The 17,799-nt window shown below is 41.9% G+C and overlaps 1 protein-coding gene across 1 annotated transcript in view; it reads right to left on the bottom strand.

Moving 5' to 3' along the window:
- Positions 1-6,051, bottom strand: part of HSD11B1 (hydroxysteroid (11-beta) dehydrogenase 1) — a 48,066-nt gene extending 42,015 nt beyond the window's left edge. The window contains exons 1-4 of the mRNA XM_006887946.1: positions 5,964-6,051; positions 5,093-5,223; positions 3,441-3,552; positions 3,135-3,320 (exon numbers count right to left, since the gene is read on the bottom strand). Of these exons, the coding sequence (XP_006888008.1) occupies positions 3,135-3,320; positions 3,441-3,552; positions 5,093-5,223; positions 5,964-6,051 (517 nt within the window). The remainder of the gene's footprint in view (positions 1-3,134; positions 3,321-3,440; positions 3,553-5,092; positions 5,224-5,963) is intronic.
- Positions 6,052-17,799: the final 11,748 nt, after the last annotated feature.

Genomic DNA, 17,799 nt, shown 5'->3' with positions numbered 1-17,799 from the left:
TCCCCTTTTATAGAAATGTTGCTAAGTGCTGTTGAGTCAACTACAACTCACAGAGACCCTGTGCTAACAATGGATCTTACCCTGCGCTATTCTGTATGCTATTCTGACCATCTCTCTCTGACATACTGTTACAATCACTATGTCAGTCTATCTCGTTGTAGGTCTTCCTCTCCTTCGCTGACTCTCCACATCTCAAGGATGATTTCCCCTTGGTTTTTAAGTTGGATATGTGTCTTCTTTGAATAAAGATCACATTTGCAGTCAGATGTGGTCACTGGAGAAGACCTGGTAGGATAGTGGGCAAAGCCCTTGGTTCATGATTTGAACTCTTCAGCCGGTCTGTAAGAGAAAAATGTGGTGGAATGCTTCCATAAAGATATGTTGTTGTTGTTGTTAAGTGCCATGGAGTCACAGGCGACTCATAGAGACCCTATGAAGGAGAGTCCTCAACGCTTGGGTGTCTCTCATCCTCTCTGCAGGTTCATAGGGTTTCCGGAGGCATACGGTCTTGAAAATGCTATCTATCAGTTCTAATCTACCATATAGAGTCTTTTCTGTATTAAGACATATTAAATTATGTCTGCATCTTAGACATGGAAATGAAGAATCTGGGTTTCTGGACAATCTCATGTTACAGAAAGAAGTAGCATATTAGCGTTGAACTGCCTACCCTAGGTTGTTCTATGACAGAAAAAGAAATTTTGATTTATTTAAATGACTGCAAACTTATTTCTTTGATACAGCAGCTGAACTTAGATCCAAACTAATATGTGGGGCAAAGGGGGAAGACCAGTCAATGTCACTGGATATTACAATACTCACAGAGGCCTGATCAGCAGATGCTACAAAAGTATTGATTTGTAAGTGGATATCTGCTATAAAAATTTTTGCCGAAGAGTAATCCTGCTTATGTTGATGCTGAAGAAATAGCTGAGTCTTTGCAGAACATGTTAAAAATATAGACTATCTCTCAGGAACATTAACAGGAGCACACATTTACTTGGTAATGAAATACAATACTTACAAATGTGTTAGGAAAACTTCTGTAATGCAATGAACAGCTGAATATATTACCTGGCAAGGAACACTTAAAACTACTTCATACTCCATGCCTGACCACAGGATCAATTTGAGGTTTAGTTTCACAAGTTTGTGGTATCCAGACTTTAAAGAGGAAGGATTAATGGGCATAATTATATACTGTGAGAAGAATAGGCCACAGAATACAGAATATTCTTTAGTGAGGAAGAAAAAAACCAAAACAGCACGTCTGCTTTTTGCAAGTTCACAAACACGCTTCAGAGCAAACAAGCTGAACGCTCAGCTATATAAACACCAGATCCAAAGAATAGTAATCCAACTGGATTTCCACCTCCCAGAATCCACAGAAAATACACAATGATGTTCAGTAGGTATGGAAGACATGTGGAAACAGAGGTTATCATAATTGTATCATGCCCTGGGGCTTTGCCAGTAAATATGTTCCTTCCGAGCATATTTGGATTGTGTGAATATTATTGAAATTTAAATTCTCCAACCAAAGGCGAAGCACATCCTGGAGTGAAATCAGTAAAGCCACCTACACCAGGGCCAACTTGAAGATTTTGGCTAATGTCCTTGGTGGATTGGGGATGTGCCCAGCACCCTCCCACTCAGTATGCATCCGGAAGCTCTCCCTTCCTTTCAGCCCAGAGAGCGGCTGCTTCTGGGAGGGGTGGGGAGTCTGTGTTGTCTGGGAAGCACAGGGATGCATATCAATCACTATTGGGCGGGTTACACAGCACACAACTGCCCTTCCACCCTATCATTATTCTTACCTTTCTCGGGCTAGTAACCAGAACTCTTTACCTCATAGATGGTATCAGTACTTAAAAATGTTTTTAAGGTACTTAACAAGTCACAAAGTCCTAGGTTACTTGTTTACACATTGCCAAGAACTGGGGTGACCTCACAGGCACTGATTGATCAGTGAAGAGCTATCAGCTGGCAGACTCCAAATCCCTCAAGCTGAACCTCTGGTTTTTTGCTGGTGGTGGTAGGGAAACTGGTGGCTTTAGTGATATTGAGTTGTGCTGCATTCCCAAAGGCACACAGTTCGAATCCAGCAGCTGCTCCATGGAAGAGAGGGGAAATCTCATTCCATGCAGTTTACAGCCTCTGAGGGTTAGCTTCATATGAGTCCATCATGATGCAAAGGTACAGAAAAACAACTTGGTCTCACGTGTAGCTCTCATGAGCATTTCTCCTCTGTACACACAACCTCTCTCTTCAGCTGGCTCTTTTACTTGGATTTTTTAATGTAACAAGTTCAAGTTTGGGGGAACAGTGCACATATATATAGGTGGGTCTGTTACTGATACGTCTTTTCTGTTGTACATTTCACTTTGTCCTAGTTTAGCTCACTTATCAGACAACTGGACATTACTGAATTGTTTCACTATTTCGTTTTACGTTTGAAACAACTAACCTTATAGGCCTGCAACTCTTGATCATGGAGGAAGCAAAGCGTTTTTCCCTTTGTGTGACAGAGGGAGCTCTGGTGGCCTAGTGGTAAGAAACTGTGCTGCAATCCCAAAGACACACAGTTTAAATCCACCAGATGGTGTGCAGGAGAAGAATGGGAAATTTCCTCCTGTGCAATTTGTTGCCTCTAAAAACCTGATGGAGTGACAGCTATGAGTTGGTTCTGACTTCAAAGCACACAGTGACATATATGTGAACAAGTCTCTCCCTTAGGATCAGGACAGGCTGGATGTCCACCCAGCAGCCTCTCAAAAGCCTTCCATTTGCAGATCAAATGACCAGGCTTGACAGGTACCCTGAACTACTCCTCTCATTGACTTGCAGGAAACTTCTACCCACAAACTTTGACCAACTCCTCAGTGTTTATGGTCTCGTTTACTGTTAACAGATCCTCTTTCATTTCAGCATGCATGCCCCTCAGTGAGTTTACATACTCAGTCTCTAGCTACGAAACCTTACTGCCTGGGCATATACATAGGTTATTAATTAGCTTTGCATTCCTATCACTATGAACAAGTTTATATTGTGTTATTTCTTTGCATAGCAACAATTACGCACATGGTATTTTGCTTAGTCCTAACTTCCGCCACACGGTTCCCTGCTCCACTCACCAGCTGTCGAGGAGACCACAACAAGGCTTCCATTGCTCTGCTTCAGCATGGGCATGGCGGCTACTGTCATGACTACGTAACTGAGGAAGTTGACCTCCATGCTTCTCCGCACATGGTGGATGTCATCTTTAAAAATGTTCAAAGACGTGCTGGTGATGTGGTTGAGAATGAGCATGTCTATACCCCCTGCAAAAGATGGCTGTGTTGAGAAAAACCATGTGAGGTTGGGACCATCCCTGCCCAAAGCTCCTTGTTGACTGACTCCCAGAGCAAAGTCAGAAGAAGAGGGAGGAGAAGCAGCCTCACCCATTAGCTTTCCTGCTTTGACAATAAATTGCTCTGCAAAGGCCATGTCCTCCATGGTGCCGGCAAAGTAATGTGCCGAGGCAGCTCCCAGTTCCAGGCAGTGGGATACCACCTGCAAGGACACAGCAGTAGTGGCATCAGTCTTGACTACAGACCTTTGGGTGACAATTTCTGATGTAATGAAGATTTTAATGGACAGGTTTCTTATAGCTCTGTTTTGATAAGAATAGGGTATGAGAGTAAATAAATAAATAAATGTGTGTATGTATACATAACTCTGTGTCTGAAATACTTCTTGGATTAAGGTGAGGTATAAGTGGATAAGTTATCAATGTGTTAGGATAATTCAGTCCGCAATGGAGGCTCATAGTTTTCCATGGATGTATATTGCTGAACAAATTAATGGCGTGGGCGCAGCTTTCTATGTAGGTAGCACTAAGTTTGTGTTTGTGATTCTGAGAGGGCATGTGGTTGAGAGTCATCATGGGAATGAGAATATATATTCATGAATACATACTAGAATTTTGTTATCTGAAGATTTATGATATGGTGTGTAAATTTATGTAAATAAGCCTGGCATGTTGCTCACGCGTATGCAGCCACCTATCCACAGATTATCCAGAGACCAAGAACTTCATGTCTGGCTATGCAATATATATCTGTATGGGGTGAATACCTAAAGGTATATATTTCCATTTCTGTGGTTATATGAACCTGCACTGTCAACCATAATAAGGCAGGCAGTTTGAAACTACTACGTGCTCCTTGGGAGAAAGATGGGATATCTCTCCCTTGTGAATTATTGCCTCTGAAAATCCACTGGAGGGTCAGCTGCGAGTAGTTTCTGACTCAGTAATACATAAAAACAACAGCAATAACCTGCCTAAGAGAGTGCAGACTTAAGGATATGTGTGTTCGTGTGTATATGCATATATGTATGCTGTTGTGTGCTGTTAAGCCAAAACCAATTAATAGCTGACCCGCCAGCAGGTTTTCGTAGGCTTTAAATTACACGAGAGGAGATTGTCCATTTTTCTCCTGAGAAGCAGCTAGGGCATTCGGACCTCATGTTTTTAGAGTTGGCAGTGTAACTTCTTTCCACTCGGGCCACCAGAGCTCATATACTCATATATGTATGTTGTTATGTACTGTCCAGTCAGAACCAAGCCATATTTCACGCTCTAGCTAAGTTTTAGAGGCAGTAAATCAAACAAGAGATTACCAGTCTTTCTCCTGCAGAGCAGCTGGTGGATTTGAACCATGTGCCTTCAGATTGACAGCGCACCTCCTAACCATTAGGCTACCAGAGCTCTTTCATATATGTAAAGACATCTATATACACAAATGCAAAATCTGGTCAGTCTGTGTGATATATATGTGTGTATATCTAAGAATAGGGGCTTTGTTGATGTAGTTCATAGGGAATTGTGTTGCTAAGCAAAGGCTGACCCTTTTTCTCAGTTCAAATTCAGAAGCATCTCTCCTTGGAAGAAAGACAGATAAACTCCTTCCCCATGATTTATAGCCTCTGGAACCCAATGGAGGATCAGTTATGAGACAGTCCTGACTCAAAGGCAATGGATTTAAGTTTTATATACAAGATACATATGGGCACATGAGAGTATATGAGCCTATGGGCACAGAACCCTCACCTTCTGTAGAGTTTCTTTTGACCTCGCGGTTAACACCACATGGGCTCCCATCTTCGCCAGCTGATAGGCCATCTCCTCTCCAATCCCCCTGCTGGCCCCTGTGACAATCACTTTCTTTCCTTGGAGCATTTCTGGGGAACCCCAAAAGGAAGTGAGGACTATACCCAATGTGGCAGCAATGCCCCCCTCCCTCTCTTCACGTGGGTAGACTTTCAAAATCTGGGATCTCAAATATTTGGGGTTCAAAGTGTGTCCAGTCACAGAAGGAATATGTCAGATCTTTTGTAAACATGATCCAATTGGGAATTTGGTTGGGTTGCTCAAAACCCACCCTTACTGTTTTCCTATTGAGCAGAGTTCACAATTCAAGGCCAGAAGGAGGACAAGCTAGTGTTCCAGACTTTTCTGGGACTTCACCAGTTTTTGTCAGTTCAAGGAAAATTTAAAAACCAGTTGGAACAGATGTGTTCATAGGCATCTCAAGGATCTTCCCTTACTTCTCTCTAGGTATCCATTCCAGAGTCGTTTCTATCTCCCACTTATCACTCTCTCCGTTCAGTCTAATTATCTGGCTGAGTGGTGCCTTTTGGAATTACCAATCATTGTCATAGAGGACTTGAAATCAAGTTCCATTAAAGATGCCAAAGGAAGTCTGGACTATTTGGCAGGCATTGGGCTACACAATTCCCCCTCCTCACATTACTCCTGCATATTCTCTGTGTTGGAGGGCACAGAAATATAGCCCCAACTTAGGGTCTCCCTATTCCAGCCACTTTGGGGATTCAGGAATTCATTTCGATCCTTCAGGGACATTTCAGCATCCCTGTGTTTTTTAACCTAGTCCTCCAAAATGAGACACATCGGTACTCACCTGGTCTGAATTCCTCCTTTGCAGAATAGAAGTAGTAGGCCAAAAAGAGCCCCAGAATGGGGAGGAGATATTTTCTCATAAAAGCCATCAGGTAGACACCTGGCCCTCGGATCCCTGTAGGACACACAGAGAGAATCTACAGAGCTTTTGACAACCTCCTAGGCAGGCAGCAGCCTCAGAATTGTGACATCAAGGACGGGGGAGGCTGGAGTAGTCTCAGGCAGTGCTAGCCAATTTCCCTGTCAGAGCAGCGATTGGCTTTGGGTGGGATCCCATTCGTCCCTGGCAGCCTGTGTGGTGGATTTCATAATGGACAATGTTTACTCCATTTCATTGAGCAAGAGGAGACTTCCAGATGGCCAAGCTCATGACTGTACAGGACTGGATTCCTGAGCATCTCTCCATGAAGCCCATCTTCCTCTAACACCACTTACACTGGGGATCAACGGTCTTTCAAAATGATACTTTAGAGGCAGAGAGAGAGAGAAGGAGAGTGGGGCTTCTGGGGAAATGTGAGTAATAGCAATGAAAGCCAAATTCAAGCCAAATCTCATTCTCAGCCCCACCCCCCAGTGGGAAGCAATTAAAAATAACAGCATAAAACAGCAAAATAAGCTTATGAAAAAAATGTGCACATCTTGAGGGAAGAAAATAAAAGCAGGCAAGTCCTATAAACCCCACACTTAAGTCGAATGAAAAAAGTATTACAACATCAAAGGGGAACTGCAAGACAGCCAGAACCCAGATGATCGGAAACCCAAGACCTGTTCAAGACTCATGCAAGTACAAAAGGGTAGATGCATATTACTTTAACAGAAGAAGAAGAAAAGATAAGGATTGAAAAAAAAGGGACATTACATTCATTAAACTTTCAAGTTTAGTCTTATGAATGCTGTGGAAGAACAAAGAGGATGGGAGAAAGATGCAAGGGCAGATCAGGTACAGAAATAAAAGAACCACCCCTGAGGAAGGGAACCTTGCACGGGAAGCATGCATCTGAGCTCAGAGCAGATCTGGTAATAATCTGAGGGACTGAGCAATGTAATCATTCAAACCAAATTCACTGCCTTTGACTTATAACTGACCTACCACTTGGTTTCTCACACTGCCCTCTTTCTCCCTCAACTTTGCTGGTAGATTGACATTGCCAGCAAAGTGGGGTTTGGGGATTGGCAGCAGAACTCCCTAAAGCCTACACCACCAGGGCTGTCTCAGAAAGATGAGGGTGGGATAGCACCGCAGTAAGAGATCGTTAAGGAACTATCTGTATTGCTGCGTGCCTGAAAGAAGTCAGAGAAAGAGAGATGAGGTTTAAAGTTATAACTTTTATTCAAGCAGAGCTCCTGGACGAGTTCTCATTCTGAAGGGACAGTGCAGAGAATTAGCAACCTCAGGGCTTTGGGATGGGTTTTTATCACAGGGTCTTCAGGGAAGAAAGGGAGTTGCTTTCCACTTCTTAATTTACAGGCCATGGTTGGTTCAGCTAGGCTGGCAAGGTCATTTGCTCTTCTTATCAGCAGCAGGAAAGGCCATCCACATTTGAATTCTAAGTTCTTATTCTCCCTCCTGGCTTCCTTGCCCAGGCCTAACACAATCCTCAAAGAAAAGAGTTAAAATGTGCCATTGAAAGCTTTCAGCTATAAGTCAACCAAACAAATGGTATAATCACTCCAACATAAAACAAACCTTGGACTCTATAAATTGATAGATTTGAACCTTCAGAGAAATATGATGACCTTTATGTTAGCAGTATAATCCTATATGCCACCAGGGCTCCCTGTAAGTTATCAATGTTGTTGATTGCCGTTGAGTTGAACACAACTCATAGAAATCCTATGAACAAAAGACCTTTCTATAATTATCGTTGTTTCTCCAAATTCATAGAGTTTTCAGAGGCATATGGTTTAGGAAGTGGATGCCACTCTGGATTTCAAACCAGTAGTAAACTGGGAGCTCCACCAAACAATGTGCACCATGGGCAATTATTGTGGCACTTGACACCCCCAATGGCATGAGGTTCAACATCACAGCAAAACCAGATTACCTCAGTACAGCAATTGCCAGAAGAGTGCTATATGACTTAGAAAAATATTCCTCTAAAATATAATAACACGAGGGCCATAGGCCCTCATGCCCAACTGACCTTATTATTTGGTTGACTCTAAACAAGGGACTGAAATAAACAACAACAACAACAACAAAAACCTAACATTCCACACAACTTGTAACCAAAACAAGAGTACCCATCTCACAAATTCCAGCCGCTTCACCTAGTCTCCAAAATGGAGACAAGGGCCTGGCCTTAAATTCAAGGGGCCCTCCATGAGGTCTTCTTTACTCTAAATGAGAGGCTTAAATAAGAAAAAGTTTTCAATAGGCAGAGAAAACAATTTAAGTGTGACAATAAGAATCAGATTAGAGTTTTGGAGCAAGGATTTTTTTAGGGGAAATTCATTACAAGGTCAAGAAAAATTAAGTATAGTATCTATGCATAAGATTTGGAAATACTGAGTGAATTTTCACTTCAGAGCAAGGGAAACAATACAAAACTCAAAGGAGATGAAATAATTTGTCATGAAAGGCCCACAGATGTGAAGTTCACTTCCAGAAAACAATGGAGACTTGACAATACTTGAAGACTAGAGAGATTTCAAGCACAAGATAAAAACAACAACAAAAAAATTCAAGTAGAAAGCCAAGATTATATACTGTCAGGAATGGAAGGTATATATGTATTTTATAAAAAACTTTTTACTACCAAGATATTTTACAAGATTAAACTCCATTTTTATTCCTACAGAGAAGGATATTTGTTTTAGTTAATATTAAAAACCAGCTTCTGTGGGGCTGATCCTCACCCAGGGAGCTCTGGTGGCCAAGTCTGTAGGAAGTTGCATTGCTCACCCAAAGACAGAAGTTTTCCAACAGTTCAAATCCAGCAGCTTCTCTGAGGGAGAAAGGCAAAAAACTATTTCCAGAGCTGGAGTTTTTCTCAACAGGAACTTTAGTGAAGGTCTCCTCTTATGTGACAATAGCCTTGGACAACCCAGTGGACGGTCAGCTGAGTCACTTCTAATTTGACGGCAATGAGAGGAGATGATGACCGACTCATGCTGCCCTTATGTGTGTCAGGGGAGAATGGTGCTCCTAGGATTTTCAAGGGCTGAGTTTTCAAAGTTGACTTCCCTTTCTCCTGTGTACCCCACCCCCTAGACAGACTTCAACCTTTGGGGTAACAGCCTAGTGGGCTCCTCTTTGTACCACTCAAGGATTCCAGTTTTACTTAAAATGATATTATTAGTAAAATCACAGTAAACAATAAAAGTTATCTGACTGTGACCCTTGAGTTGATTCCAACTCAGAGTGACCCTCCATTGGGTTTCTGGGGCTGTGAATCTTCGTGGGAGGGAACTTCTCTATCCCTCAAGTCACTGGTGCGTTCAACTTACTGACATTTTGACTAGCAGCACAACACGACCCCAGAGCTCCTTATGAAGACTGTAAAATAGGAGGATGCTGAAAGAACAGAAGGATGGGTAGACTCAGAAACAAAGTTTATTTTCTGATAAAAAGAAACAAAGCCTCTTAAAGTCCTTTACACAGAATATACATGTGTGTGTATATATCAAAACTAACAATATGTAAGATAAAGCATAGAAGGAGTACATCATTTGTTGCTGATTATAGGCTGAATTTTAAAAAATAAACTTCCACATTGTACAGTGTCAAAACACATATTTAAACCCAAAAGACTCAGATAAAATAATACAAAAGACTCAGATAAAATAATACGTTAGATGTCCTCTTGGTACAGCAGCCAGGAAATCAAAAGACAAACTACATTGGGAAAGTCTGCTGTCAGGGACCTCTCCAGAATACTGAAGAGCAATGATGTCAGTCTAGAGACTAAGGTGCACCTGATCCAGGCCATGATCTTCACAATTACTTGCTATGCATCAGAAAGCTCAACAATGAGTAAGGATGATAGAAGGAGAATATTTGAATATTGAATATACCATGGACTGCTAGGAGAACAAACAGGTTCATCTTGGAGAGGGTGAAACCAGGCTGCTCCTTGGAGGCAAGGATTCTGAAGCTTCATCTGACATACTCTGAGCATGTTGCAAGTAGGGATCAGTCCTTGGAGAGGGACATCATTCTTGGGAGGATTGACGGACAGCACAAGAGAGAAAGACCCTTGATGAGGCAGATCGATTCAGTGACTGGGGTAATGATGGTAGATGTATCAGAGACAATGAAGTTGGCTCAAGAGAGTGGGATTCAGAGCTGTTATACAGAGGGTCACTATGAGTCACAATGACTCGATGGCACACAACAACAACAACAGTAAGTATTTGGTGGCATAACCCATAGGAGTTGTGCTGCTATTCCAAATGCTGTGCCTCTCTGGTGGTTTGAATCCACCAGTGGTGCCTCAGGGGAAAGATGAACAGTCTCCTCTTGTGAGATTTACAGCCTCAAAAAGAAAAAAACAAACCAATCCCAAAAATCCTACTGACTCCCACTTGACAGTGATGAGTTGAGTTGAACAGTATCCTAGGGAATCCTGGTGGTGCAAGAGTTAAGTGCTGAGTTACTAACCTAAAGGTCAGCTATTTGGACCCCACCAACTGTACCTTAGGAGAGAAAGAAGAGGTGGTTGCTCCCCTTCAGAATGACAGCCTGTGGAATTAGATGGTGGTAGCTCTACCCTGTCTTACAGGGTTGCTATGAGTCAAAATTGACTTGATGATAATGAATGTGTTTGTCTTACTGTTTTATTTCAATCAAAGAGACATGGTGATGGTGATTTAATGTAGGTAGGTTGTTTGAATTTATCAACCTCTCCTAAAGAGAAAGATGCAGCAATTTCCCCCCATAAAGATTTACAGCCTTGGAAATGCTGTGGGTGCAGTTCTCCCTCTGCCCTACAGGGTTGTTTATGAGGTGGAATGGAAGAAACAGTGTCAGGAAGGAATTGTAATATGTTAGAAAACAAAGATAAAGAGAAAATGCAATAAAGCTGTTTTTATAGAATAGGTGAAATAGTCTTCTTTAATCTAATTTGCTAAAATAATTTTGTTACAAAGTATTGATGAGAAACAAGGACAAGTGTATAACATTGTTGTTGTTGAATGTCATCGAGTCAAGCACGATTCAATGACCCCCATGAACAAAAGGCCTGAGCCTTTTTATACTATAGCCATTTCTCAAAGTTCATAGAGTTTCCAGAGGCATGTGATTTAGGAAATGGATGCCACTCCTGCTTCCAAACCTGCCTTAAACTGGGAGCTTCACCAAACGCTGTCCACCATGGGCAGCCTTTATGGCATTTGACCCATCAACGGCGCAAGGTTCAGCATTGCAGCAACTCTGAGGCTACCTCAGTGCAGCAAATTGACAGAGGAATGCTGTACAACTTAGAAGAATGTTCCTCTAAAATAAAATAACATGTAGGTGATATATTAACAGTTCTTAAGGGCTTTGATCCTATGACTGCCTTACAGTTTTAAAAATTATTGGAGCCCTCAAAGAATTTTTCTATATGTAAGTAAAATATTCTTGCAATTCTCATATTTTAATATGAATGCGTTTAGCAAATTGACAATTGTATTAATGTGTGTGGAAGATAGAAAATTTTAAATGCAAGGAGACATAAACATACATTTCATGAGCAATCAAACTGATGTCATGCATGCCCTATAATCTCTAGGAAATTTGGTGATGAGAGAACAAGTAGTTAAAAAGACAAATGAGATCCTGTTGTGGTGGTTTGTGCCTTTGAGTCGGAGAAAACTCTTAGCTGACCCTTCAACTATGCTTTCAGAGGCTTTCAATTGCATGGGAGGAGAGTAACCATCTTTCTCCCATGGAGTGACTGATGGATTCAAACTGCTTTCCTTAGTGTTAGCAGCTCAACTTCTTACCTCTAGACCACCAGAGTAATGTTATACTGGAGTTATAAAGACAGTTTAGCCTTTCAAATTTCCAAGAAGGGAATTCCTGGGGATCATGTTTTGACCATAATCTGTAACAGAAACCAAACCCACTATGCCCATATTCAAATTTCTGGTTCTTTCATTAGCTTGTAAGCTCCTGGGAGAAATCTTTTCCATTTTTACTTCTTCCCATTTCCTTCTATCCTTGTTTCAAAATAAGCCTTCAACAAACTTTTGCATTCTAATTTCCTGAGATTCTGCGGCAATGATTAAAGTGCTGTCTTCTAGGGAATTAGTTGCAGGTGGCTTGTTTTCAACTCATGACAACCTACCGTGTCAAGAGTATAGAGTTTTCAATGACTGGCTTTTCAGAAATACATTGTCAGGACTTTCTTCCAAAACTCTGCTGGGTGGATTCAATCCTCTAATCTCTGGGTTGCCACCTGATCTCTTTAACCAGGGACCACCCAGGACTTGTCTTCTTGGAACTTGCTTTAACCCAGAATCATCACTAGGTTTCAGCATCTCATTCATAACAGATCAATTCCTATAACTTAATTTGCAGTTGTTCTTAATTCTTAGCAAGTTCTCTCTCTCTCTCTCCATATATATATATATACAGTTGTCGAATATGACTCAAGTGACCCTATGAACAAAAGGCCTGAAGCCTCTCTACAACCATCAACATTTATCAAAGTTCATAGGGTTTCCAGAGGTATGTTGTTTGGGAAGTGGATGCAACTCCTGCTTTCAATAATACATACACACACACACACACACACACACACACACACATACACACATGACAGAAAGAAATATGATGGTTTCATGTAACCTTCACTTCAACTCACATTTTCCCCAAAGTGATTTTCACTGCTATAGCAATGAAGCTAGCTGTTCACTCGACTCCATGTAACCTCTCTTCTCTAATGAATAGACAATCTCCACTTGAGAGTCAACTTTCAGCATAAATACAACCTGGCAGGTTTCAAAGAGTGGAACAGTTCGGGGTGTGAAGTTATAACCCAGCTAGAAATTCACTCAGATCTAATGATGTCATTTTGAATAAATAGAGTCAAGGGAAAAGCCACAAGGTAAGATTGTAGGGATTGAATGGAGAAGGGGGTTATGGGGACAAGCAGTTCTGGGAGGACTGACTAACCAAACCCATTGTTGTTGAGTCGATTCTAATTCATGGTGACCCAGGGAACAGAATGAAACTGCTCCAGAGGGTTTTCTTTTTTTTATTACTTTTAATGAAAATTTACGGAGACTTTGGATTTCCATTCATTCATTGTTGCACTTTTCTCCGTGCCCACCCCTCCCCCCAGTACACTCTTCTCCTTGAAAAGTAAAATTCTTTCATTGTTTTACAATCCCTCCCCCCAGGTCCACCCCACTATGCAGCCTTCACTCTGGACTCCTGTCATGACAAAAATACCTAATCACATATCCCTTTTAAACAGTTTTCTCCCTCATCTGTTTCAATGCAGTATACATTATTTAACCCATCTTTCTTAGTCTCCCCCCACCTCCCATGTCAGTCCTGTTTTACAACAGTGGCACCATGCAGTATTTGTCCTTTTGTAACTGGGATACTTCACTCAGCATAATGTCCTCCAGGGTCACACATTTTGAATAATATTTCATGAGTTTCTTGTTTTTCAATGCAGCATAGTATTCCATTGTGTGAATATACCACAACTTCTCTATCCATTCGTTTGTTAATGGGCACTTAGGTTGTTTCCAACTCCTTGCTATTGTGAACAAAGCCATGATAAACATGGGTGTGCATATATCTGCTTGGGTGGCAGTTATGGTCTCTTTGGGGTATATTCCCAGTAGTGGAATTCCTGGGTCAAATGGTATTATTTCTATTTGCAACTTTTTGAGAAAGTGCCATACCGCCTTCCACAGTGGTTGCACCATCCAGAGGGTTTTCTAAGCTGTAATCATCATGGAAATAGACTGCTACCTTCTCTTCTGTAGAGTAGCTGGTGGCTTTGAACAGTCAGCCTTTTGGTTAGCAGCCAAGAACTTTAACTACTGTGCAATCAGGGATGATTGGTGATGGCAAAACTGGGATGAGGGGCAGCCAGATGGAACTGTTGGCACATTTGGCCTAAAATGCAGAGAAGTGGTAGCAGTTGCAGAATTTTTCCTGAGTGTTTAGTAGTTTAGTTTAGAAAGTGACCACTTTTTTAAAAAGCATCCTTTTACTTTTTTAAAGCTAGTCCTGCCAGATGAAATAGTAGGCAGACCCTAAAGTTAAAGGTGGGGAGAGCACCCTCTATTCAGAGGTTCTGCCTTCCCTGCCCTTTCCTGGGAAAGTCACACCAAAATCCTAGCACAGGAACAGAGTTTCCCATTATAATGCTCACAGTTCTCTCCCTCTACATCCTCCCCCACCCTGAGGAATCATAGGTCTGCACCACACCCAACCAGATCTGTTTCTCACTATTAGAAGGGCTACCACTTCACATTATTTCACCTTCCCCATTAGCAGGTCCTCCCTGCCCCTCTTTCCCCTCTCTTTAGTGTCTTAATGAGGGGAGAAATTCCATTTCTCCTCCTGCCTGCTGGATCCTATGTCCAATGAACAGATACACTCAGATTTTCCACCCAGTGGGAGAAAATGACCTACAATGAGTTACACTGTCCCGTGTCCACCTCCACCTGGCCTGTTAGAGTCGACTGATGGGCCCCACAGCCTAGAATCTACTTTCAGGGAAAAGTGGAGGCAGCTAAGGACCTCTCGGGAAGGTCTGATCACAAGCTTCTCATGGGGGTAGAGGCAGAGACTTTTCTAAGCATGTTGTAATGGTAGTTTTTCAGGTTTTCCCATTAGCCTGGTTTTCGTGACTTGTATCAGATCACCCAGGAGCATAGGCGTATCTGAGGTATGGCATGTACCCTGGGCACCACTTGACGTTTCTATTAGCCATTGAAATTTCCATCACCAGCTGATGCAAATAAAAACCAATTACAAACCATGTATTAAGATGGGGGAAAGGAAAGACAATAATCTATAAGCTAAGGGTCAGACCACACAATATCATTAATGAAAGGGAAGGCATAGAGAGGTGTGCAAGAACTAGAGGAAATAAGAATTATGGGGAGGAAGTGGGGAAAATATGATTTCATTGTGGGTGTAGAAATGAGTGTACTTGCGCAAAATGTGTATGAATAGTTGAATGGGACATTAATATGCTTTGTAACTTTCATTCAAACTACAGTTTAAAGATTAAAACCCCAAATTAACTAATTGCCATAAGCACTATTTTTTTTTTTAAGATACATTACCATTCAGGAGAGAGAGGTCACACATTGTGATGGGAAAATTTACTCCTGCATAAGCTTCGTAGTGCAGGGAGCAGCGAGAGAGCCCTGTGTAACTGAGGTGTCTGTGGAAGGGGGCACACAGTCCGTGGCCAGCCTGCCTGCCTGCCTGTGCTGGTCCATCTAGTGCTTCTTTTGGTTCTTCGGCCCAATTCCAGGAAGCACATCAAGGTGTTGTATGGCCATGTGAGGGAGGTGGAAGGTAGGGAGATCTTTTGGTATTTGTGACTTCAGCATCATGTTTAGTTCAGAAAAATGTAGGATGCCCAGTTAGCTTTGAATTTCACATGAACAATGTCCACGCTTTAGTGCACATGTCTCAATGTTTACATGGGACTTATTATACCAAAATTATTCATTATTTATCTGGAATTCAGCTATAACCGGGCATCCTGTGTATTTTAGGAACCTTGGGAAATTGTGCTTTAGATATGGATGAAGCGCCCTTATACCACATCTACTGAGAGCAGAGGCAAGACCATATCCTTGATGTTTGACACCTGGGACCCAGCAGCTTGACCACAGGCAGCAAGGAGGGTCCAACATTGGAAAGTAAGGATGAAAAGAATAAATAGCACATGGTAGCTGAGTAGTGGTTTCATGCATTAATATTTATGTTGTATTGTTTATAGATGCTGTTGAATTGATTTTGACATGTAGGATCTCCTGTGATGGAGCAGAAGTGCTCCGTGGGGGTTTCTAGGCCGAATCTTTATGGGCGTACATTGACAGGCCACTTTTACCCAATAATATAGACTTAATCTCCCTCTCCTTTTTTCTAGTGAAGCCAGTGGATGGGTTTGAACCCCTGACCTTCACTTATCAGCCGAGAGTTTAACCATTACCATGAGGGCTTTACTCTGGCTCAGGTAAACCAAAACCTCCGCTTGTTTCCATTAACCTGATTCTGATTCATGGTGATACTATGTAATTTAGAGCGTTTTCTTTTTTTTTCCTCTGTAATTTTTACATAAACAGAGTAATAGGACTGTCTTCCCTGGTGTTGCTCAGTTTGAGTTGCCAATCTTGGGCCTTGTAGTTGAGCATTTGCCATTTTGTTAACTAGGGACCTATGTGGGTCAAGACCCAAACCCACAGTCAGTCAGTCAATTCTGACTCATGGAGAACCCTCTTTGGTTTTTGAGGCTCTAAATCTTTGTGAGAGAAGAATGACCTTTTTTTTCTCCTTCAGAGTAACTGGTGGAGTTGAACTGGTGATCGTTTGGTTAGCAGTCCAACATGTCACCTATGCTACCAGGAGATGTGTTACCAACCTAAAGACAAGGGTTTGAGTCCACCAGCTGCTCTGCGGTATAAAGATGGGCAGTCTCCTCTCATGGAGTTTACTGCCTCTGAAATGTTGCTGGAGGGTCAGCTATGATTTGATTCTGACTTGCTAGTCCATACCAACAATATAAATGATGTATTTAAACACCACCACCACCACCAATACAAATGGAATGTCTTCCAACCCCTAAGAAGATAGACATGAGAAGAAATGAAATGTGTAAAGTGTTGCTAGTGCTATATGGCTATTATGGGGATATAAAGTTGGAAATAACCTTTTTTACAAGGGGTTGCCATTATTCATCTGTCAATATATATCATGCTATTGGTGAGTGGCTTGAGTGTTTCTATAATATTGGAAGCTATAATGCTGGTATTATAAATGCCAGTAGGATGACCCATGGAAGACAGGCTTCAGCAAAACGTCCAGGTGAAGTCGGGCTAGAAAGAAAGGCCTGCTGGTCTACGTCTGAAAATGAGCCAATGAAAGCCCTGTGGGTCACAAAAGAATATTGTCTGATAAAGCACTGGAAGAGGAATGTTTAGAAAAGAAAAATAAATAAGTAAACAAACAAAGAAGCTTAATCTATTGCATGGAGCCAATTCTAATCCATAGCAACCCTCTAGGACAGGTTAGAAGTGTCCCTTTAGAAGTGGGATGCCACACCTGCCTTCTGTGGAGTAGCTGGTGGATTCCAACAGCCAACCTTTCTCGTAGGAGCTGAATGCTTAACTACTGTGCCACAGAGCTCCCTCTTACTTTGGAACACACTAAAAATACAGTGATTTCAACAATGGTCTTAAGCATACTAGTGATTGTGAAGGTGGTATGGGACTGAGTAATGTTTTGTTGTGCTGTATGTGGCATCATTGTGAGTCAGAGTTGACCTTATGTCAATTAGCAACACCACATGGAGGATGGGCCAGTAGGAAAGGCTTCAGAGCAGTTAGGTTTGACAGATGCTGAAATGTGAGCAGAGATGCTTCAGGTAGACATGAAAGGGGAAGAGTGAGCCTGGAGCTGGGTTCGAGAAGGGTGGGGAGAAGAGAGGCTTGGTTTGTAGGAATATCCCAAGAAGAGGAAGGAGTGTGAGAAATTAGAAGAAGGTGTGAAAGAGACTGACATGTTTGGAAAACTGAAAACAATTCCCTACGGCTGTATCTTAACGGGTGATATTGTTGTTGTTGTTGTTATGTGCCGTCGAGTCGTTTGCGACTCATAGCGACCCTATGCACAACAGCCCTAAACCCTGCTCTATCCTGCACCAACC

This window comes from Elephantulus edwardii, unplaced genomic scaffold (genome assembly GCF_000299155.1).
Source record: "Elephantulus edwardii isolate Elephantulus edwardi_28Jun2011 unplaced genomic scaffold, EleEdw1.0 scaffold00063, whole genome shotgun sequence".
Taxonomy (NCBI): domain Eukaryota; kingdom Metazoa; phylum Chordata; class Mammalia; order Macroscelidea; family Macroscelididae; genus Elephantulus; species Elephantulus edwardii.
This window is presented reverse-complemented; position numbering and strand designations above follow the sequence as displayed.